Source organism: Anser brachyrhynchus (assembly GCF_964034855.1).
Source record: "Anser brachyrhynchus genome assembly, chromosome: 11".
NCBI classification, from domain to species: Eukaryota; Metazoa; Chordata; class Aves; order Anseriformes; family Anatidae; genus Anser; species Anser brachyrhynchus.
The window spans coordinates 11460499-11484140 of record NC_137706.1 but is presented as its reverse complement, the minus strand read 5'-3'; the positions used below and the strand labels follow the sequence as shown (position 1 = coordinate 11484140).

The 23642-nt window shown below is 56.0% G+C and overlaps 2 protein-coding genes across 4 annotated transcripts in view; one reads left to right on the top strand and one right to left on the bottom strand.

Moving 5' to 3' along the window:
* Positions 1-379: 379 nt before the first annotated feature.
* LOC308200960 (sodium/nucleoside cotransporter 1-like) lies at positions 380-10431 on the top strand. 3 transcript variants are annotated; one of them, XM_080607592.1, is made up of 18 exons: positions 380-882; positions 2078-2201; positions 2277-2374; positions 2480-2571; positions 3008-3197; positions 3554-3695; positions 4451-4564; positions 4958-5035; positions 5345-5425; positions 5776-5856; positions 5990-6115; positions 7313-7443; positions 7650-7818; positions 7999-8196; positions 8641-8722; positions 9228-9326; positions 9687-9798; positions 10092-10431. In XM_080607592.1, the coding sequence occupies exons 2-18, from the start codon at positions 2118-2120 to the stop codon at positions 10207-10209; spliced, it is 1995 nt and encodes a 664-aa protein (XP_080463718.1). In that variant the 5' UTR covers positions 380-882; positions 2078-2117; the 3' UTR covers positions 10210-10431. The 3 variants fall into 3 exon arrangements, with proteins under 3 accessions (XP_080463718.1, XP_080463719.1, XP_080463720.1); XM_080607593.1 differs by lacking the exon at positions 3554-3695 and having other exon boundaries at positions 382-882; positions 3008-3135; XM_080607594.1 differs by lacking the exons at positions 380-882; positions 2078-2201; positions 2277-2374; positions 3554-3695 and having other exon boundaries at positions 2454-2571.
* Positions 10432-10659: 228 nt separating this feature from the next.
* ALPK3 (alpha kinase 3) overlaps positions 10660-23642 on the bottom strand; it is a 34173-nt gene continuing 21190 nt past the window's right edge. Inside the window, 10 exon segments of the mRNA XM_080607576.1 lie at positions 10660-12273; positions 12433-12481; positions 12682-12899; positions 13129-13217; positions 13557-13831; positions 13939-13974; positions 14246-14373; positions 15833-15980; positions 16943-18947; positions 22036-23062. Coding sequence (XP_080463702.1) covers positions 11952-12273; positions 12433-12481; positions 12682-12899; positions 13129-13217; positions 13557-13831; positions 13939-13974; positions 14246-14373; positions 15833-15980; positions 16943-18947; positions 22036-23062 — 4297 coding nt within the window. The 3' untranslated portion in view covers positions 10660-11951.

Here is a 23642-nt window from a genome sequence, read left to right as displayed (position 1 = left end):
CGGCCCCCGAGGCCGCGCCACCGCCGCGGGGCTCCCCATAGCGAAAATCGCGTGAACCGCGCGGGACGGGCGTGCAAGGCGCGACGGGGGCGATGCGATTAGGGGCGCGCTGGCGCATGTTGAAAGCAGAGGAATGAGAAAAAAGAAAAAAAAAGAAAATTTCGGAGCCCGTGTGCCGTGGTACCGCCGAGGCGATGCCGTGACTCGGATTCGAACCGAGGTTGCTGCGGCCACAACGCAGAGTACTAACCACTATACGATCACGGCGCGCTACCGGGGCTCTGGGCGCCGAGCTCGCCGGGCGCGCTGTTAAGCGCGGGGGGGGCGGGGCCGGGGGCCCCCTGCGGGCAGCGCCTGCGGGCCCGGCTCCCTGCGGCCCGTGCCCGGGAGGTGCAAAACCCCCGCCGCTGCCGCTCGGGGCTGACCACGGCAGCGGGCACTCGGCGCAGCGGGGCGATGCCGGCGCCGTGCGTGCCCGCGGGGGCGCACCCTGCAACGTCGTGCCTTGAAAAGTTGTTTCCAAGCCAGGCTTTGGCCGTCCACCCTGCGTCCTCCCGCCGCCTAACGCGACTTCGCGCCGCCGCATCCCTCTGCCTAGCACCCTTTTAGAATTTTTTTCCCGGCGTTTCTTCTTCCAGCTCGCTTCCTGCAAAGCTCCCTGCTGGGACGGGAGCACCGCAGGGGTTTGGCCGCAGGGTGCTGCCGTGGCTGCCCCGCCGCGCTCCTCCGAGCACCCTCGCGGCTGACGGGTGCAGCCAGGGCCGGGTGCCAGGGCGTGAGCCCGGGAGGAGCCGAGCTATCGCTATGGGTTGACCCAGCTCTTTGGACTGAGCTGTTAATCCGTAACCGCACGGCACCAGGCCGGAGCTGCGGGGCTGGCGGGTGAGCGCTGGGGCCCGGTGGGCACGGGGACTGGGGTGGGGGACATGGACGAGGGCCCTACGCGTGGCTGTGCTGTCCCACGGCCGGGCGGGGACCACGGGGGGCACCATGTCCCCACACAGGGGGCACAGGGGGCATGGGAGGGGGGTGTTGATTGTCTGCCTGCCCACCCGGCACCACTCCCAGGGAGGAGGGCGGCCAAGGCGGCCTTGGCAAAATAAAAGGCAGCAGAGCCACTGGGGGAGGGGAGTGGGCACTGGAACCCCCCTGCCTCAGGGTACAAGTGCCTGCGGCTCTGGGGGGAGCTGGGAGCACTGGGGAAACCCCGAGGGGGTCCCCAGAACCTGGGACTGGGAGGTGCTGTCGGGGTCCCTGGGCTGGAGGGGGCCTGCTGTCCGTGATGGAGCCCGATTCTTGCGCCGTGGGAAGCGAGATGTGAGCCTGGCCTCTCCGCCTTGTCCTTGCTGTCCTGACACACACACCTCCAGAGCAAGGACTCCTCGCCATTCCCTCTGTCCTCACGCAAAGGTGCTCCTGCAGTCACCCGCTGCCTTCTCTGTGACTTCTCTGCTCTCTGCACTTCCCCTGTTCTTCTCCAGGTAGAGATAGCGGGAGGGTGCCCAAACGAGATGCTGCAAGGAGCCCTGCACTGGTGGGAACACTGGTTCTTCTAGCTTTGCTGGACCAGTTCTCCCGGTACAATCCTCCTTTAGGACTAGTCCCCATGCAAATCACAGTTTACTCCTACCCATCACTCCTGTGCTGTACTAGTTACCATCAGGAAAAGACCTTCCTTATCCTCGTCTGAAGGACACGGGTGCTCCAAGAGCTCTTGATGGGACATGCGACCACTCTTATTTTTCGCAAACCCCCACAACATTTTTGCAAACATCTTCTCCACCTTGGAGGAGGGGTGCTAGCTCTTCCTGCAGCATTGCTGGGGTCTAATCCTCTCCTGTAATTCTTCGGAAGCATGGAAGAGCAAGGACCCTCCCATAGTTACAGGAGAACAAGCAAGCCAGCGCACCAGCCCCATGGCTTGAGGACACCACGGGATGGTCTGGTGCTTTGTTGGAGCAGGAGATGCTCTGAATGCTAACTACAAAGGGTGTTCTCCTCAGAGACCCCAAACTGTCATCAGGGGTCAGATATTTGTCCCTCCCAGAACTGATTCCAGCTTTCTCTCCCCGGCCAGATGGTCCCTCATCGTGCTGTTTCTCTAATGCAGTGAAGCAATGGCGCACCAGGAGATGGAAGAAAACCAGATATCCCTGGACAACTTTGAGAAGGGCATAGACAACCCAGCTTTCGAATCCCTGGTAACCCCCCTCCCCTTCCCCTCCCACAGGGCCACAGGAGCAGCTTGGGGTGCTCCAGCTAACAATGTTTTCCAGGGTGAGGAGAGACTCCATGAGGACCATGATGGTCCGCATGGTGGGAGCAAGGAGGAAAGGCGAGGAGAAGGGAAAGGGAGAGTCTCCTCATACTGCAGGTAGGATAACCCCTGTAGATTCGTGCATGTAAAGTATTTCCAGTGGTCATAGCAAGTCCGAAATTGGGCTGATCTTCAGGATAAATGGTGTGTGACTCTCCCCAGGAAGGCTCTGCAGCCAGCATCCAAGGCAAAGCGCTTCTGCAAGGCTCATGCCAAGGTACTGCGGATGGTCTTCTGGGGGATCCTTGGAGCAGGTGAGGACTTCCCAGCACTGAGACCCCATCTCCACATCCCCTGGGCTGGCTGTGCCCCCAGCCTCTGAGCACCAGGCACCACTGCTCACATGGAGGTTGTGTCTATGCTCACCAGCCCCATTGTCCAAGTCGCCCTCACCCCGCTGCTCCTGTCCATGAGAGCTACCTGCACCTCACTGTCCTCCCCTTTCTCCACTTACACAAAGAGTTTGCTCTGCCTCTTCTCACTCCGTGTGCACCCAGACAGCTGAGATGCTGTCACCAAGGAGCCTGGCTGCTCAGGTGGTGCTACCTAAATCCTCCCCACGCATAAACGAGAGCCTCAAGGGTGGCCAGGGAAGGATGTTTTGAGGAAACAGACCTCACTGTTTGCCACAGTTAGTATTGTGAATCCCTATGGTTCTGATGTTTTTGACCCCCTACGTGCCTTCTCCAGCCTACCTGTGCTACCTGATTGCGGCCTGTTGGCTCAACTTCCAGCGAGCCCTTGCCTTGCTCATCATAACTGCTGTGGTTGTCTTCTTCATCTTATGGAGCCTCTTCAAGAAGTACTGTGGGGCAAAGGTATTGCTGCTCCTCAGCCCCGTTCAGAAATGCTTCCAAAAGTCCTGGCCATGGCTGAAATGGTGAGTGAGGAAGAGACAGGGCCGCATCTCCCCAGAGCCTGGGTCCCCTATCCTGTGGTCGTCCGGCCAGAGCGGGGCAGGCGTGACCGATAGCTGGTGGCACTGGGCATGTGCCCTGGTGTTGTGCAGGCACCTCATGGGTGATGAGGCACGGCCCTGCCACGTAAAAGCCATGGCAGAAATGGCTTGCCGCCACCTCTCTACCTCAGTAGCCTGACGGCTAGTTGTACCCTTCATTTGCATCTGAGCCCCAGGTTTCATCAGATGCATGTCCCGTAGGGTGACATCTCCCGCACAATTAGCTCCTGCCTTCATGGGGACTTCCTCTCTGTGACAGTCTGGGATTTACTTTGCAGGCTGCTGAGCGTGGTCCTCCTGGGCGGCCTGGTCACGTGGCTGGCTTTGGACACCGCCAGAAATCCAGAGCAGCTCATCTCATTAGCTGGCTTCTGCTTTATTTTGCTGTTTCTGTTCATCTTCTCCAAGCACCACAGCGCAGTATGTGTTTCAGGTGTGGCATGGCCTCACAAGAGGTGGCCACCCAGCACTGAGAGCTGAGGAGGATGTGGGGAACAAATGCTTCTTTCCCATTATCATCCCCTGATGGCCCATGGCTGGAGCAGGGGAGAAGTCCACAGGCTCCCTGGAGGACACAAAAACCCAGCAGGGCCCCTGGGCAGAGCTGGTCACAGCCTGGGAAGCAGAGCCCAGGCTGGATGGCTGGAGCCCCAAAGCCACCATACTGCTCTCCTGCCTGCTGCTCAACCCAGGGCTCCCCCGTGGTACCCCCATCCTGTTTTCCACCATGTCTTTCGTACTGGGGCAGACCCAGAGACCCAGAACCAGACCCGTACCTGAGCTTCAGGTGCCTGTGGGTGGAGGGGCAGAAGTGATTGAAGTCCCAGGGGTTTCCAACCCTGCCCTTTTCAATGTTTTGGGCAATCCCTCCATCCCCTTCCTCCAAAGTGTTAGTGAACAGGCAGTTTTGCTCTAGGGGGTCTGTACTACCACAAGAAGGTCTCCACTGCTCTTCTCCTCCCTGGCAAGCCTGGAAGGTTACATTTCACCAGCCATTTCCTGACTCCTACCAACTTGTCTCCTTCCTCTATCACCAACCTGGTTTCTGAGGGGATTTCTGCCAAATAGCATCCCCATGACCATCACCCAAGAGCCACTGAAAGGGCAGGAAGCCAGAGAGGTAAGTCTGTAGGCTTTGGTAACACTTTGGTCCTCATTCTACTCTTGGTCCCCAGGTGTCCTGGAGAGCTGTTTTCTGGGGTCTTGCCTTGGAATTCTTAATTGGACTCTTCATCCTCCGAACAACCCCTGGCATCCAAGCTTTCCAGTGGCTGGGTGACCAGATCCAGGTACTGTTTCTGCTCACCCCATCCCATGCTTAAGCCCTCCAGGTAGCTCCCCTTGCGACCAGTAAGTAGAGCTGAGCGTGGCATGGGCTGGAGGAGTGGCAGGGAATGCACGCCAGCATTCTTAATGAGACTGGAGAAAAGCCAGCTCTTTCCTGGTTCTGTGGCACAGCCCAGGCCCTTTGGCACAGTGTCCCTTGCAGGCTGGAGTAGTGCCCCGTGCCTCAGGGACACCCCACCACTATCCCCAGCTTAGGTTTCACAGGGTCTTTATCTGCTGGGGCAATGAATCTAGCTGTGGGATTGCGGGGGCAGTCACCTGCTGGGCAGAAGACAGACGTCAGGGGAAGAGCTCATGGAGATCTCCCTCTTACCATACGACATCCCCAATTGCAGATCTTCCTGGGCTACACCAAAGCTGGCTCCGTCTTTGTCTTTGGGAACACGCTCGTTGAAGAAGTCTTTGCCTTTCAGGTCAGCTTGGGGAATGGGATGTGGGGAGGGAGAGGCAGAGCCTGGTTTTCTTCTGGCCTTGTCCAGAGCTCAGCCAGCTCAAGGATGGGTCTCCCTTAGCTTTGTTCCCACCCATGGACCTCCTCAGAGCCATGGGGAATTTATACTGGTCCCTGTCTCTCCTGCTGGCCTGGCCCAGTGTTGTGGCACCCCAATAGCGTGGGCTGGATATGCAACACCATGCTATGCCCAGCCCATGTGGCAGGGGAGCCTGGTCCCCAAGTGTACTTAGATGCGCTTTAATCCTGCACCCTGGTGTCTCGTTTGCAGACTCTGCCCATCGTTGTTTTCTTCAGCTGTGTGATGTCCATCCTCTATTACCTCGGTGCCATGCAGTGGCTCATCCTGAAGGTAGGGCCTCGTGTCTAGCTCTGTGATGGTGGTGGAAAGGAGAAGGAGCTGGTGGTTTCTGCAGCCACAATGAAAAGTTGATGGATATCCCTGGAAAATTGGGATGGTGCTAATTTGGTTTGACTTGTCCTGCTAAAATGATAGACACAGGACCCCTTTTTTGTGCACATCTTCCTGAGAAAGCCCAGCCCTGGTGTTGATGATGCTAGTTGGTCTTTGGGCACTTCTGGAGATCACCACCATGCAGCTTGGCAAGGGCAGGCTGGAGGACCAAACAGTGCTCTGCTTCACAGGGTGGGTGGTAGGGTGTCAGGAGCCTTTGGGAACACAGTGGCCTTGTCTTTCCCCAGATCTCCTGGCTGCTTCAGATCTCAATGGGCACCACCCCTACTGAGACCCTGAGCGTGGCGGGGAACATTTTTGTGGGACAGGTAAGGCTCTGGGCAGGAGATGTAGCTCCTCAATCCTTGCAGCTGAGCCTGCCCCAGAGGAAAGGTCTTCTCCTCCCTTCCCAGCAGACCTACAGCCCTGCATGATGACAACAGAGGCTTTTCTTTCACACAGACCGAAGCCCCACTGCTCATCCGCCCGTACCTTGCGGACATGACCTATTCAGAAATTCATGCTGTGATGACTGGGGGCTTTTCCACCATTGCAGGCAGCGTGATGGGAGCCTATATATCCTTTGGGGTGAGTGCATGGGCAGATATAAGCCACGTTTTCCCTGCTCAGGGGTCCTGACATGCCAGAACTGCCCTCAGATTGTGGGGGAAAAAGACCCACTGTGGTCCTCTTCCATAGGGGGCAAGGGGCCTCCATGCCCAGTCTCACCTCACCTCTGCTGGCCTCGCCAAAACCCCAGAGCTCTGCTAGGGACCCTCCCACAGCAATCAGGGTAAATCTTCTCATTGAATCAGGGAATAATTTAGCCTGGAAGACCCCTTTGGAGGTCTCTGGTCCACCCTCTTGCCCAGACTGGGTAATGGCAAAGCCCGAGCAGGATGCTCATCCAGGTTATCATCACCCCCCCACACCTCTCCTGTCTGCCCCACAGATGCCCCAATTCACTGGGAACAATTTTTTCCTTATGTCCAGCAGGAATTTCCCCACTGCATCCTGTACTGTGCTTCTCACCCTTTCACCAGGCACCTCTGAGAAGTGTCTTCCCTTCAGCCCCCTTTTAAGTACATGGGAACTGCAGCTCCCACCTGCTCGGCTCTCTTTTCTCCCAGCCTAACAAGCCCAGCTCCTCCAGCATCTCCTTGGCTGTCCTGTGCCGCAGCCCTCTGGGAATGCTCTCACCAGTTCATCGTTGTCTCAGAGATGGACGTGGTGCCCAGATGTGGCCTCATCAGTGCTCCATAATGGGGAATAAACCTTCCCCTTGACCTTCTGGCTGAGCTACTGCTATTTAAACATTAATTAGGCTCCTTAAGGAGGGAGCCAAGGGTGAAAGGACAGAGAAATGAGAAATTGCCACGCAGAGGGCAGGGGAGGGGTGAGACAAGGCTGTTACGGTAATACGCTGCTCCTGCTGGGAGCTTGGCTGTTCGTCGGGGGTAGAAGTTCACAATGTTGCACAACTTATGGCTCTGATAATGATAGAAAGGGACAGGGAGGGGACAAAAATCATCAAGGTTAAGTCAGACAACAACAGATTAACATCTCTGAGGTTATGATTGCTGCGGCTCCAGCAATGTCTCCATCCAGACCTACACACCTTCAATGGCCAAGATGGGAAATGCAGAGACATTTTCCGACCCTGAGCAAACAGAGAGCCCTGCACTGCTCCAGGTGTTGCTGGCCCTTGCTGGCCATGTCCTGGGGCAGCCCTGTGCAGCCTTGCACGGAGGTGCAGCGCCTGAGCCCACGGTCTGCCTGTTGCAGATAGACGCAGCATCGCTGATTGCGGCCTCCGTGATGGCTGCACCCTGTGCCCTCGCTATGTCCAAACTGGTCTACCCTGAGGTGGAAGAGTCCAAGTTCAAGGGCAAAGAAAGCATCCACATCTCCGGCGGGTGAGTGGGAGCAGAGGGATGGGGCAGTGGGGTCGCACACATCCTGCCACAGCAGGGAAGTTGCGGGAGTAATTCGGGTATCGCAGGTGGCAGAAGGTTGGGAGACCCTGTGGCGTGCAGACAGCGCAGTACATCCACAGAGCAAGACCAACCTTACACTGGAGATGCCTGGCCACGTGAGCCTGTCTGGGTCTTTTTTCTCCCAGGGAAGAGCAGAACATCCTGGAAGCTGCTAGCAGCGGGGCTGCTGCCTCGGTGGGGCTCGTGGCCAACATCGCGGCCAACCTCATCGCCTTCTTGGCGGTGCTGGAGTTCATCAACGCTGCCTTACTCTGGTTTGGGGAGATGGTGAACATCAAAGGCCTCTCCTTTCAGGTATCCCCAAACCCCCTGCCCATCCCCACCTTTGCCCGCTGCCTCAGTAGACTGCTGAGACCCCTCCTTGCCTAGCGTTCACCTTGCTGGTGCTTGGCAAATGCTGGCGGCGGGTGCCCAAGCTGGGGGCTACGCAGAGGCTCAGCTCTGCGTTGCTCCCTCCTGGCGCGCTCTTCCCAGATGATCTGCTCCTACGTCCTCATGCCCGTGGCCTTTCTCATGGGGGCAGACTGGGCAGACTCACCAGTGGTGGCCGAGCTCCTGGGGATCAAGATCTTCCTGAACGAGTTCGTGGCATACCAGCAGCTGGCCACATACAAGAAGAATCGGCTGGAAGGCCTGGAGGAGTGGAACGGGGGCCAGAAGCAGTGGATATCTGTGAGGGCAACTGCCACCCCGCCGGGCACAGGGCAGTGATGGAGCCAGCTGAAACGGGGCACGGGGCCTGGCATGGGGGGTGATGGTTAGGGGGATGGGAGGACACCTACAGCCAACTAGACTTGAACGTCCACTCGCTACTGGGTTCGGGGTCATCCTGAAGGACCCACTGAAGTCACGTCCCACTGGTTCTGCTCTCCAGCAGGGCAGATCATGATGCTGTAGGGCCTCCCCCATGGTGCCAGCCCGACCTCTTCCACAGGCAGGCTGTCCCTCCCTTACCTCCTTGCTGCCAAAAAAAAAGCTGAAGTAGAAAGGATTGGGATGGGGACTTATCTCCATCCCGGCTAGCTGGGCTGGGAGCTACAACACAGTGCCCAGCACAGGGTGCTGTGGGGCTGCTGCTGGGCTGAGGTGACTGTCACCTGCCTTTGTGCCCTCCAGGAGCGTGCCGAGACCATCACCACCTTTGCACTCTGTGGATTCGCCAACCTCAGCTCCATCGGGATCATGCTGGGAGGCCTGAGTGAGTGTGACCCACGTCCTGGGGGCTTGGGCATGGGGCAATGGGACCTGTGGGCGGGAGGAGTTTGCTGCCTTCAAGCCTCAGCGTTCAGTCTCTGATAGCACGCAGCTAAGGAATGGGACTTACATGAGATACAGATGATTTTGCAGCGTACCATGGGCAAGGTCACCTGCACATCCCACAAGCTGAGGTGTCGCCATGAACAGAGGTTCAAAGTTCAAAGTTCAAAGCAAGGAACAGAGACTCCAGCCCAAAGGGCTCTGATTGATCCCTCACGGGTGCAGGGCGGGCACGGCACTCTGCCAACACCCCCCACCACAGGCTGGGCAGACAGGCTGGGCCATGGCCAGGACCACCAAACACGATGTTACACCAGCGTGGTCGGGCAGGGCACTGGATGGCAGAGCCAGATGGGGACCTGGGACATGTCTCCTCTGTGTCCCTGACTGGGGCCAGAAGCAGAGCAAGGATCCGACTTGCCCTATTCTCTGCTTTGTCCCCGCAGCCTCCCTTGTTCCCCACCGTAAGGGCGACTTTGCCTCCGTTGTGCTGCGAGCGCTGCTCACCGGCATCTGCGTCTCCATGCTCAACTCCTGCCTGGCAGGTAGGTTCCTGGGGAGAACGGGCGAAGGGCTGAACACCCCTACGAATGCTGGTGCAGGTGTAGGAAGGCTGGCTGCCGCCCCCACGGCTCTGACAGGGCCTCCAAACCCTCTGCTCTCTCCCCCCTGCGGCAGTTTGTCAGCATCCCCCAAATCCCATTGCTCTGCTGGGGCTCCTCACCCTCATCTGGGCTGCAACTGGGATATTTCAAGGGTGGATTTTGAGGCACTGTGAGGAGCTCCCGCTGCTGCAGCCAGCTGGGAGGATGTGGTGCATGGGGCTGGGTGTGCAAGCTTGGGCAGGGTGTGGGATTTGAGTGTGTGGTCCCTCAGAGACCAAACCACGAGGCCTTGTCCCGCAGGCCTCATGTACATGCCAAAGGAGGTGAGCGACTGCGTGACCTTCCTCAGCACCGCCAACTTCACCTCTACCAGCTACCCCATATACACGTGCTGCAAGCAACTCTTTGCTAGGTGGGTGTGTGGCCAGGCCCTGGGAAGGGTCTGGAGCTATGTGGTCTTGCCTGGGGACCCGTGTGCATGGGGGTGGCAGACAGGGCTGGGATGGGGCTGGCTCGTGTAGCTCGCCCGCACATCCCATCTCCTTCACCCTCAGGCAGCTGGGCACAGTGGGCACCCAGCAAGCCAGCTCTCTGGCTCTCTCATCTGGGAGGATGAGGAGCCCGGCATGAGCCTCTGAACCATCAGTTTTGGGATGGGGGTGGTAGGGTGGCTCTAGGCCTGACCGTGCCTCTCTCTCCTTTCAGCACGGTGCTGGAGAACGGGACACTCTCCTTCACTGGAGTCTGGGATGGCCAGGCGGAGAGCATGCGATGCCTGACGCAGTGCTGCGGGCACTACAACCACACATCCTGCACATGGTGAACTCTGAAACTCACAGGCTGCTGCCGGCTCGAAGAGACATCGGGGTCTGCACGGGCGGGCCCAGAGGCACGAAAAAAACCAGCATGGATACGTGTGTCTGGTCTTCTCCACTCCAGTGATGAAAGACAGCACCATGCACCTTGCAACCAGCAGCCCTGGGTGTTGGCCCCTGGACACAGGGGAACTGCTCCAAAATAAACCTCAGGCTGTACGTACCCATGACTGAAGCTCCCCATGGCTGTTTTTTGCTGCAAACCTTGCAAGCCGAGCCTCCACCAGGTGCCAGCTTCAGGGCCCAGGCCCAGCCCCAGCCCCAGCCCCTCTCCTCTCCCCACAACAGGCGTAGATGGGGTAAAGCTGTCAGCTGAAGCTGCTTCCTTCCCCAGACACAAGCCTCCCCGTCCCGCCGTGCTTGGGTTCATCTTTTCCATAGCGACCACAGCGCCGGGGAACAGGCCAGTCCTTCTCACTTTATTGCACTCGAGCACACCCATTTGCCAAGGCGGCCATGTATGTACACCATTATTTTACAATGATCTGACGACAGCACCAGGGCACTGGAGCACACCTCACTCCCGGCCCAGCCCCTTCCCTCCTCTGCCAGGCTGCAGCGAGTCACCGTTTCAGATGCCACCACCCTCGCCATGCTTAGGTGTGGCACTGCTGTCACCCAGCACGCCTCTCCAAAGCCCTAGGGAAGGTGATGGGGTGAGACGAAGGAGGCTTGTCCCACTGTGGGGAGCTTTACTTCGCAGCAGGAGCACCGCTGCCCACTCGTCGATGCCTCCCACCACGGCCAGAGCACACGGCCGTGGGGCCCAGAACTGGCCTCTGTCTGGCACCAGGGCAGCAGGGACAGGGGCAGACACTGCCACTGGGGTAACTGCGCCAAGCGGGGGTGACGCTAACCACACGCGGCCAGCATTGCCCGCTCCTGGGCGCCCCATGTGAGGTAGAGCATCCTTACCTGTAGCAGCACCACCGCCCTCAGCATCCACCCGGCCAGGGAGGCCAGGAGAGGGGTGCAACTCTGGCCCCATGCAGCTGCTGGCACTGACACCAGCACCCTGTCACGGGGCTGGCCTGCACCCCAGAGCCCCAAGCAATAGCAGCAGGCAAGCACAAGTGCTGCAGCTCACCGCTAAACCCCACTGCAGCAAAACAATTTAAATCAGCATGCAAAGGACCAGTCAGGCTCTGGTTTGGTTCACACCCCTGACACCGAGCACTGTCTGGGCTTCACGGAGGACATGAAGAGGGACAGGAGTGGTGACACGTGCTGGGGGAGCAGAAAAGAGCTGGGAGCCAGGAGGAGAGCCCATACTCCTGCTCAGCTCAGGGGAGCGCTGGGGCACCGCCAGGAATGAGGCACGGTATAGGCAAAGCCTGAGGCAGCTGGTCTGACGGCCCATGTCTTGAATGCACCAGTTCAAGCAAGCCAAATGGAAAGAGGCAGGAGTGGAAAGCAAGTCCCAGTGCAGGGGTGTGCACGGCCCCACGCAGCTTCTACAGAGCGGTCTGTGAGAGGGGGCCCACGGGTGGGTGCCACAATGCCCACAGCTGTGCCGGCCCTGCTGCGAAGCCAGTCGAGTGGCTTGCGCTAGCACACACCACACAACACAAACGTGACGAGCCGGGGCAGGAGCAAAGGGATGAGAGCAGCTGCAGCACGCAGTTGCACGCTGCCCTCCGGCTGCTTGGGCTGGTGGGCGGAGCGGGGGTCCCCACGGCCGCAGCTCCGACTACTGCGGGCAACCAGACCCGCTGCCCTCTCCAGACCTGAGTTTGGAGGCTGCTTGGGCCTCCCCTGCTTCCACTGCTCTCCGGGAGCTCCTGGGGCTCACAGTAGCCTTCCGGGTGCCCTGGGGACTCGCCATCCCCTTCTTCGGAAGCTGGGGGCTGGACTGGGTTGATTTCCTGCCTGTGGAGGGGCTCTTGGAGCCCTTGGGTTTGGCCGGCTCCAGAGTCTTCAGGCCCAGGATGCTGCAGTAATGGTTGCACTGGTGAGTGGCTGCGAATTGCTCCAACAGGGAGGGGAAGCAGCTTTCCTTCAGCCCCTGGTACCTGCCAACACAGACACACTCAGCCTCACCTCGTGCTCGGAGACGTCCCACCGGATGGCAAGGATGGAGCCCGGCCACGCTTACTATCGTGCCCCACACCAGAAGCGGAGCTGGGGACAGCCTGAGGCCACCCCATGCCACCATCTGGAGGGTCACTCACCCTTTGAGGTTGGTAGCTATCCGCACGTTGGTCATCTTCCAGCCAACTCCTGCAATGAAAGGGAGGACAACCAGTTCCTGCCCAGGCAAGGATGGGCACTGGAGCCAAGGGCAGCTCATCACCCTTGAAGCAGGGCTCCAAGGCACATAGGGAAACAGTCAGGAGGGCAAGGCTGGGGCTAGTTCTCCTCCTTTTGCAAGCCCATGAGTGGTGAAGGGCCACGGGAATTGGGTGGGAATATCCCTTTACCTTCCATGTCAGTCACAAGGATGTTTCCATTCGTCCACTGGTATACCCAATGCTGGAAGGCACAGCATTTGAGCACAATCTCTGAGGTGCCTCGTGCCACCAAGCTGCCATCTCTCTCGGTGACACAGTACTGCTCACAGGGCCCACCCAGATCCTCCTCCATTGTGGCGTAAGGGATGTTGTTAGCCGGTCGGTAGATCAGGTACAGAGGAATTATCCTGTGTGGTAACACGCAGCTGGGGTAAGCACCAGCTTTCCCAGCTCAGCAAATGGAGATCCACACATCAGTCTCTGGCTTTTGCCTTCCCCCAAAATGTCTCCTGCTTGAGAGCAGGAGAAGTTGCTGCCCTCTGGTATGTCCCCAGTGCCCCATGGAGAACCCTCCCACCATCTCCCAAGAAGCTCTGCCCCACTGTCAAGCCCAAGGGGCTGCAGCACCCTACTTACTCAGGCACTGCTCCAAAATCAGGGACGGCTCGTGCCTCAGCAGCAAAGATCTTGCAGTACTCACGGCTAGAGTTCTGGATTTTACATTCCTGGAGATTCAAGCAGGAGAGTCAGGGCCCTGTCCCTCCTTGTGCCAACCAGCCTGCAACAAAGCCCTGGGACCCCCCTCCCGGGAAAGCATCCCTTGGGCCCGCTCCCAGTTGTTCCCCTGTCCCAGCAGTCAAAGGACAAGTGTCAGGAAAGCTCTGAGCAGCTCTGCGTTGCTCAGAGAGAAGGGCTGAAGCCCACAGGGATATGGCTTGACCCATCCAAAGCATTCAAAAACTGGAAGGAAATAAAGAAGGCAGGCATAGAGCTGGGGACCGTGGTGCCAACAGATGGGGAAAAAGTGGGGTATCCCCACAAGAGTGCCAGCCTGCAGTGCCCACCTGTATGGTGATATCATAGTTCTTCTCGATGAGGCTGTTCTCATTCTTGGTCCCAAAGACAATAAAATTGTGCACTTTGATGACGCAGGTGTGGCCGGACTCGAAGACGGGCTCTAGGCCGTAGATGGCTCTGGCACGGCAGGCTTTGCGCAGGAAGCCAGCACCCACTTCCATGTCCTCACTCACCACACGCCCGAAGAACTTATCCCCCCAGTAGCCTGCGTCAGCCAAGCCCTTCGCAAACACCATGGGCGTCATCTCGATCTCCTCTCCAACTGGTGGAGGGAAGAGCTGGTGAGAAGGGACAACGCAGGCACGTCCTGCCCACACCACAGCAAGGTGGGGTGGTGGGGGCAGCAGCTTGTCAGCACATCACCCTTACCTTCGATCTCTTCCCGCAAGATAAATCCTGACAGCACTGGAGGAGACACAAAGCAGGAGAGGAGTCAGGGTTCACCCAGGATCCCATCCTTCCTCAGGGCCCACGCACTTCCACACGGAGGGATGGCAAGGAGGAAGGCACGAACTGCTCACAAAGCAGCACGTGGAGGCAGATGCACCTTGCCAAGGTGGCTTGCAGGGCTCCTGCTCTGCAGCCCAGCACCAAACCCTCCCTGTGGCTCGCCGTGCCACCCCACCGCACACCCCGGCAGCTGTAAGAGCCCACCAGGCTGCTGAAGGCTCCTCACCTTCTGGGCTGAGCGGGAAATCAGTGGAGTCAGTGCCGTACTCATTGCTGATCACACAGCGGTAGACCCCGCAGTCCTTCTGGGATGCCTGCACGATGGCCAAGGCTGCCTGGCCCTCATCGCCAGCACTGGAAGAAATCAGAGCAAGGTGTCAGCCTCATGCAGTGCACGGGGACACCTGGAGCCCCGTCACCAGCCAGGGTGCTGCGGTGGGCACCGTGCTGACCTTGGAGGGCAGGCAGAGGGCTGGAAAGGAAGCCAGCCTGTGGGCATGCAGGAAGGCAGGAGCATCCTAGCTGCTCCCCTGGCACCTCACGGCATCAGGAGGCTTGCCCTTCATACTCACGGACGTGCACATCTCCCAGGCAAGCCCTGCAAACTCTGGCCAGGGTTGGGCTACATGCTGATAAAGGTGGTTGCCTCTGAGTGTGGCTAGGTCAGGGCTGTATCTGGCTAATAAATGCTTGTCTGGATGAGATAGCTGGAAGCCAAACACAGAGGTGTCCAGCTTCCTGCCACGTTTTCAGCCATTCAGGAGTGAGGGCAGACACTACTCCCCACCCTGCAACCTCTCCCTTTCCAAGGAACCAATAAAACATGAACCTGCAGAACCAAGCTTTGGGCTGGCATCCCCTGGCCAAGGTGGCAGCACACCGGGCAGACTGGTCCCCACAAGAACCAAAAGCCCATTTCTGCCTTGCATGGCCAGCGTGAACTGGCAAGGGATAACAGGTTGCAGAGGAAGGAGGTGAGACGTTCATCCCGAGACCCACGGCTGAGCTGGCCACACTGTTCAGCTAGAAGGAAACGGACACTCCTAGTCCATCTGCCTCAGCTCAAGTATCTGCTGCAGGACATTACTGGTGCCCCAGAAGCATCTCGTTCTGACTGCCCATTTTAAAGGATCCTCACTCACATGACTCTTAGAGGCATCAGGCAAATCTCATCCAATGTGGATGATGTTCTCACACAAGCGAGAGCTCACCTGGGCTTGAGCACAAGCTGTTCTCCATAACACACCCAAAGGAGCATCCCAGATACAAGCCACACAGAAGTTCTTTTCCTGTGCAAGGGCAGTGGCAAGGGGTAGGGAGAGCAAAACCAGAGCTACTTTTTTCTCCTTTGGTGCTTGCCAGTGTTGGTTGCATGGAAGTGCAGTGTGCAGGCCCTCCCAGCACAGCTACCAGCCCTCCCCTCCCCTGTATCACTTGGGGTCCCAGTTCTGTAGTTTGCTCCCAGCTTTCAAGCTCTGAGATGGGCACAACACTTTCCCTGCCCTCTCCAAGGTCTGGATCAGCCCCTGCCCTCCCCTGGGCTCCGTGACTCAAAGCATCAGCCCTTGAGCCAGACTCTAGATGAAGCATCAGTAGGACAAGTAGGGCAGCAGTTCCCTGTCCGAGCAATCCTCCCTCCCAGGGCACTGAGCAAATAAAGTTCACAACGTACCGTGCCATGCAACGAGCTTCCCATGCAGCCTTAAGAAAAGGGGCACCTTTACCGCAGTAAACACAATGGCCAGAGCTGGATTTAACACATAAACCCAGGGCTATGCACAAGGACTACAATGAAGTGGAGCTGGCAGGTTACCTCCTTTGTGCTTCTGCTACAGGGATCTCGTCCTTGTACCACATCAGCTTAGAATCACTCAAAATATTGAAGAACTGGCACCAAAGTTTCAGGTTTCCTGATGCATCGGAAAATTGTTCAGCCCTGATCTTACGAATCACCTGTGGAGCTAAGGACAGGGTGCAAAGAGATTGATGGTGAGACACACAATGCTGGCTGCAGCTCTGGGGACAGGCCAGCCTACCCCAGTGCTGCTGCATCGGACTTAGGTGGTGGGTATCACAAGTACATCAGCACAGCGTCGCCTGGTACAACGTTGCTTTCCCAGAGAAGGTCTCGGAGCTCTAAATATGATGGGATGTAAGTGGTACAAATGTTCTCAACGGCACAGCACTGCAATGCCTAGTGGGGCTCAGCCAGAGGCAAAGCAGAAGAACACTAGGCAATGTAGGAGGAAACATTTATCTACTAAGGTGGGTATTCAGTAAGGTTACCCTTACTTTTGCAAGAACTGGATTTTAGAGGTCTTTTCCAACCTAAGTGATTCTATGATTCTAAGAGTGCTGATTTCAGTGAGGCTATCAGCTGGCTCCTGCAAGCACCTCAACACCAGGATTAAGCCTTTTCTAAGTCATTGCCACCAGGGAACACATCAGCATGGACCACAGAGGCGGAAGAGGCGTGTGCACCCTGCTTACACCCACTGGAGCCCTGACCAGCACGAGGCACCATGAGGAAAGGGCATGCTGGCCAAGAACAAGAGAGTTAGTTCTGTCATTCCCTTGGGTTGGGAAGTCCATGCTGTGGACACAGCCAGTCTCAGCGCTACTCTCTCTGGCCTTCCTCTGCCTCCTCTGTGCTAACCGCGGCAGGGAACGGTGGCAGCAGATGTGCTTGTGCATCTCTTGTGCTCGGGCAGATGAGCATCTGGCCCATCTTACCCAGCTACATCTGACTTTGCAAATACTTGGAGCACACTTTGGGCTTTCATGCGGACAAAAGACAATGTTGAAAACCCTGCAAATGCACAAAACTCACATGGCCCCAGGTGGCTCTCACCAGCTTGGTTGGCCAGGCTCCCTTCATAGGCAACAGGGAAATGTGCTTCATGGGGATTACCTCTTTCCTTACCTTTAAACGGGTTATTTGCTTTCTTGGATTCTGCTGGCTGCCCTTCCAGCTTAGCATCTTCAGGGACTTCGGGATCATTGCTGCTGTCACCTGTGGGTTCATCATACAGCTTAGGAACCTCCAACGTGGCCATCTTCCTCATGAGGGTTGGCGAGCGTTGCTCTGCTGGAGGGGATGGAGCCTGGGCAGGTGTCTGCAACAGGGCTGCGTTCTTTCTGGATTGCCGCGGTGAAACAGTAGGGCTTCTTGCATGCCCTTGGCTCTCCGGGGTTGCCTCCTCTTCCTCCCCAGCTTGCTTCGTTTTTGGCAGGTATATTTTGCGACGGGCCCCAGAAGCAAGCTCCTCTGGTGTGGCACAAGGTAGCGCAACCAAAGGGTCACTAGGGCTCTCTTTCTCAGGGCTCACTGGAGGCAAGTTGGGAGCATTATTAGGAGGCTGTCCCGCTCCTGCTGCTGGCACGCTGCCCACCACGATGGATGGCACAGAGAGCTGGGATGACCCCTCTGCTTCGGGAGCCACCTTTGTACGTCTCTTTGGTGGCACAGGCCTGCAAGCCAGCATCTCTTTGCTGGTAACAAATTCCTCATGAATCAGGCCTGTGATCCGCCTGGTTGTCCTGGGTGTCAGAGGCAAATTCTCTGCTGTCTGGAAGAGCTGGTTGTTTTGTACCTTTTCCAAAACTCTCCTTGAGGTGCGGGGGCTCAGGCCTGCAATGCCTATCTCTGGGAGCGCAGCTTCCTCTGCAGTGGGCTGCTCCTCATCCCTGGGCTCAGCATCTTCTTTTGTGTCACTGTTGCTGCTATCTGACATTTTTAAAAGCAGCAGGAGGTAGCTCTTCAAGGAGGAAACAAGGTTTTTGTGCTGCATCTTCTCCTCCAAAGTCATTTCCTGAGGTTTCTCGGGGCTTGGTAGGACCAGTGGTGCTTGTGGCTGAACCTCAGTGCCTCTTTCAAAAGTGCCCGAAGGTGCTGCTGGCTCCTGGTTTGGAGCTGCAGCTGTTTGCTCTGCTCCTTCCTTCCTCTGAGGTACTACAGGCACCTGTTTGGCACTCTCCTCCCCTGAAGCACTGGCTGGAAACTCTTCCTGTGGGGCAGATCCATCTGCCTTTTTGGTTTCCGTGGCTTTGCTCGCAGGAGGCAGCAGCTGGGCTCCAGACGGGGCCTCCCCTGCAGCAGACTCCTTCCCCTGACTGCTGTGAGCTGCAGGCAGTGCCTCCTGTGCCGCCAACGTCCCCGCTGCAAGAGTGGGGACTGGCTCTTCTTTGGCCACTTGTACTAAAGCAGGAGCTGGTGTTTCAGCCTCCTGAAGCCCCAGAGGTGTTCCTCCCACCACAGGGGACGACTCTTCCTTGGCCACTCGTACTGAAGCAGGAGCTGGCGTTTCAGCCTCCTGAAGCCCCAGAGGTGTCCCTCCCACCACAGGGGACGACTCTTCCTTGGCCACTTGTACTGAAGCAGGAGCTGGTGTTTCAGCCTCCCGAAGCCCCAGACGTGTCCCTCCCACCACAGGGGATGACTCTGCTACACTGCTCCCTCTTGCCTCTGCGCAGGGCTCACTCCCAGATGTCTCTAAGCCTGCCTCTTTGCTCTTCCCATCCTTTACCATCACCTGATGTGCATTTTGCTCAGGAGGAGTATTTTCTCCAGGCTCTGGAGGACTCAGTTTCTTTGGCAATGGCTCTTTATTACCTTGGCTCTTGACATTTTGATTTGACAGTCCTTGTTGGGCCTCTCTGCCCTCAAGAGTATGGGAATGTCCTTCTGACTGTTTCCTAGAGGGAGGATGCTCCTTGTGGGGCTGTGTGTGGTCTGCTGGTGGTGGCTTTGGTGGCTCCCGAGGCCTCAGCCTGGGGTTCGTCCTTTTTCCAGACCCCCTGGTCTCCTGGCAAACTGGAGTCTCCTTCTTGGGCTCCTCTAACTTGTTGGCTTGCTGACCGGTATCTACTGTTGGGCCAGACACTGGATGTTTTAGGTCACTAGCAGACTGTCCCACTGCTCCTGCAACCTAGTCGAAGAAGAAAAAGGGAAACATTATTTTACTGTCTGGGTCTGCTCCGTGGTGCTTATGGTCCATCTGTACCATGCAGCACTGCCCAGCCTCTGCTCGAATCCTGAATCTTAACTCTGCAAACCTGGTATTGCTGGTACTCACTCATCCAGGGCCTTGCTGCTTCGCCATCGTCCCATGGTAGTGAGCCCCACAGCACCCTGTCACACTGCACAAAGTGGTTTTTCATTGTCAGCTCCAACTCTGCTGCCTTTCAACACACAGCAGTACAACCAAGAGGCAGGAGATCTGCTTCTCGAAAACACTCAGTGGCTTTAAATATAAGCTCCTTCAACACAGCACTTGTCCAAGGAGCAACGCTTTCCCGTTTTCAACAGCTAAGACCTTGTATAAAATTCATGCTCTTTTTTAAGTCAGTACTACCCTGACACTATATCTGCAATCTCCACTCTGAGATGGGGCGATTGGCATGTCACACAGTATCTGGATGAGGCCGCCTAAATGATTTATAGCGAAATTGTACACCCTGACGTTATCTGTGCTATTTGACCATCCTGTTTCTTTGACATTCGGGAAGCTCAAATGTTTCCGACTGCAGCTGCACACTAGCAGACATTTCAGCAAGCTGCCCACTGCGATGGCTGAGCTTTATCCCGAGGAGATCTGGTGAACTCTTCCAGCCAAGGGACACTACCTGTTTCTGTAGGATAAGGCTCAGGGGAGGTAGCGATACCGCCGATATATGCTGTGCCTGTTTGGTGCTCAGCTAGCAGCTTCAGGACAAAAGCATGGGAATGGGGCAGTCATACAACAGCTTCCCCATCCCCTATATATAGACCTGCCTGTCCTCCCCATCTCTGCAGAGGATGTCCTGCCTGCAGAGGATGAGAGCTGCTCAAGTTTTTCTCCTGAAGGAGTTTTAAGCCTCCAAAATGAGGTCCATGGGTAAAGAGGGTTGTGGCACTTCATACTTAGGACTGCAGTTTTTGGTCCTCAGTGGCACAGAAAGGGATGGGGATGGTCACTGCACAGCCCCAGTCCGTCTGTTCAAATGCAAAGAGTGCGAAGGATCACGGCACACAGAGGAAGCTTGGGGAAAACAAGGTTCACAGATGGACGCTCAGAGTGAGCTCTGTGCCACAGTGCTGCCAAGGGAGGCAACTCTTTGGCTGAAGAGGAGTTGGGGCTTGGGGGCACAGGAACTAAAGCTCATTCGGAAGAGCTTGCTGGGGGCTTTTTAGAAAAGCACCTCTCCTAAAGTAACTGTGAAACACCTAAACTAGGGGCATATAAAAGAAATACGATAAAAACACCATTTTCAAAATTATACAAGAACTACTGCAAGGGTGATTTTCATTCAAACCCAGTTTTACCTCTGCCCTTGTGCATGTGGATGTTCAGAACCTGGCTAGTGGCTGACGTTTTATAAAGTTCTTCTGCTACAGATAAATCCAGCTCAAAGAGAAGTGAGCACAAGGACCAGATAGGTCCCAAGACCAGGAAAACACTGCTAAGGCTCTGTCTGGCTTGCGGGAAAGATTTAAAAAATAAAATAAAAAGCAATCTTTGTCCTGGAGAGCATAAGTATTCTCAAACACACTTGGAGTCAGCTACAAAGGATTTTAAAATGGCTTATTTGCTCACACAAAAGCCTCAGTACTTCCCCCAGCAACACTAACTAGCTGAAGCATTCAAATTCAAATCAAAAGCTTTTTGTCTGCTCAAAAAGCACACTAGCTGTCAAGTTACAGGTTTCCTCTGTGAGTGGGTTTTTGAAGAGGAAAATACCTTGATGTATTGTCAAAAGCTGAGGGATGACAGCCTGGCTGCCATACACAAAGTTCCACCCTCCTTAAGAGCAAGGGGCAGAATAATGCAGGAGAGAGAGAAAAAGAATTGCTTTTCCATGGGCTTACACACACAGCAATAATTAATGCAGCAATGTGTGATGCTGATGGGTTAAAGTGGGCTTCACTGCTTTAAGCCCCGGACCCAGACGCTCAATTCACTGCATAAAGCAGCATATTTCTGAGAATAAAAAGTGCTCCTATCTATGGTTAAAGAAATCTAGAAGAGGAAGAAAGGATTTTTTTTTTACTGGAGCAGCCGGCAGTCCCACTTTCCATACCATGGATGTCCCCACATCCAGACGTATTGCGTTACCTACTGAGGGAGACGTGCTACACCCGGAGTGCATCGCCCGATAGCCTTGGTCTGTACTGAGAGTGTGCACCTACCCTTGCTCAGATGCCAGATCCTGATGGCATCTGCAAATTGGACTCAGAGAACCCTTTACCACAGGAGGCTTCATCCAATTTAAAAAAGAACACAAAACAAACAAACAAACAAAAAACTGGTAGCTTCCAGTCTAATATTTTCATGGAAAATGCTTCAGGTTAAGTGGTTAAGTGACAAAAATAGAAGTTGACTAAAAGACGTAGTGAGGGTCAGGAGCAGGTGCGGTGCTCTGGCTCTGCATGGCCACCACAATGAGTCTTGCAAGAGAGTTTTTCCAACAGGGGAGAGCCAAAAAATAGCCCAGATCTACTGTATACATGTTGCACTGTAAACAAAATTCAATGCCCTGCCCGGCACAGCTCACGTGGCATACCTGGCACGCTGCGCTCATTTGCATGGGGGGCTCATTAAACGCCGGCTGAAGCTCAGGCTCAATTGCTAAACTGAACAGATGTCATCAGTCTCACGTACACACAAGGCATCCACCCCCAGCTAAAAATAGCCATTCACAGCTCCCTGCTTAACTGATTTGGAAGCATTCTGCATGAGGTCAGGCTGCCGATTAAACCGGAGAGCTCGCAGCACGCCCCGGGCCGCTCGCCGACCAGCTGTCCAGCCGCAGGGCCTGACGTACATCTCTCCTCGCCACCTCGTCTGACATTTATTCGGAGATGGGGTGCTCAGCTGGAAGCTCTGCCACTTGGGCACACAAAGCCCAGACAGTTTCCTGGGTGTTTTTGCTGGAGGAGACCTGCGAAGCTGCAGCAGCAGCTCCCTTGGGGTGCACACAGCCTCCCAGGGCTGGTGCTGCACCACAACCACGTTGGCTGAGATCTGTTCTAGTTACCTCTGGACCGACGGCTTTATGTCCCTCCGACTTCTGTGCTGTGTGCTGGCTCTTCCTTCCCTCAGGTGGTGCAGGTCCTGCCTTTGACACCTTTGAGGATGGTGAAGCACCCTCTGTCTGCCTGCTGACACCCGCGGGCTGCAGGGCAGCCTCTCTCGCAGCCTCTTCCTTGGCTCCTGCCTCCTCCTTCTCTGCTGCTGCTTTCACTTGATTATCAAAATACATCTCTTTCAAAGAGAAGTGCACATCACCATTAATTTTAGCATCCTGATTCACAGCTTTCCCAGACTCTTTGATCTTTGGAATATTTTCCACTTCTTGATCATTTGCCACCCTCAGATGTGCATTCCTGCGTAAGGGGACGGGAGGGGCAAACCTTGGATTTGCTGAGGGTTTTGTCCTGTCTCTCCCACTTTCCTCTCGCTTTGAAACTTCCTGCTTTGCTGCTGGAGCATCCTCCACTTTCTTCTTCTTTTTAGCTGCGGAGTCTTTGGCCATTGGCTTAGCCACTAGGTCTTCCACTGTCTCGTAGATGTACGCAAGAAAGCCATTCCCATTCTCTTCTGCACTTTCCAAACAGGCATCTCCATTGGTGGTTACCTCTGCTTTCAAAGGTGCTACCAGTTTGTTTGGTAAGCCAGTCATCTTGTTTACTGACTGTTCCTTCAACTCAGCCTCGTGGAATCTGGACTGAGAATCACCGACATGCACTTTTGCTGCATCCTCTTTCTCCCATAGAGAGGCTCCCGACCGGAGATTCAGATCCCTGGCCAGCCTCCGCTTTCTCTGGAGCCGATCGGGGCTCATTCCCTGCACATTCTCCACCTCCACATTCTCTTTCCCTCGTTTCTTGCTCTGTTCTATCTCTCGCAGTTTTTCTTCAGCTTTTCTCTTAATTTTGGCAAACCACTTCTGATGGATTTTGAACTCCGTCATGGTTCCCACTTCCAGCACGCCTGAGCAGGACACGATGCCTTTGTTATTTCTAGCTGAGGCCTGGTAAATGCCTGCATCTTCCTCTCGGCACCTGGAAACCAAAAGCTCTGCATGAGACCTGCCCGTCCTCCCCAAGCACTACAGCTGCGTACACACACATGCCCTCTCCCACTTCTTGCCACAGAGGGGCCAGAAGATGCAGATGTTGGCCCAAGGTGCCTGCGGTAGGTCTGGAGGCCTGGGGCTGGCCTCTGTCCCTGGGCTCTGCCTGCTCTCAGCACTAACAGATAAGCAACCCGGATGTAAACCAGTGCCCAGTTCCCTTTGGGCTTTAACTCTGGTAACAGAGGGCTGAGATGAAGGAGGAACGGCCAGCACCATGCTTCCTGACTGTTCTCAGCCACATTCTTCCACAAGATCTTCTCCTCTCAGCTTTTCACAGACTAACTTTGCTTCTTACATTCCTGCTCTTCCTCTATCCTGCTGCCTTACCAGAGCCTTCTCACCTAACTTTGCAGGCGCAAGTACACGCACACCTCTGCCTTCACCCCCTGGAACTCCTGGCCCACGGAGCTCCCCGCTCCTGCAAGAACTGAGCCACGTGGAAACCTGGAGCGGCAGAAAAGCCCACGCTGGAATCACAAGGATCGCAGGACTATCAGCAATACAGG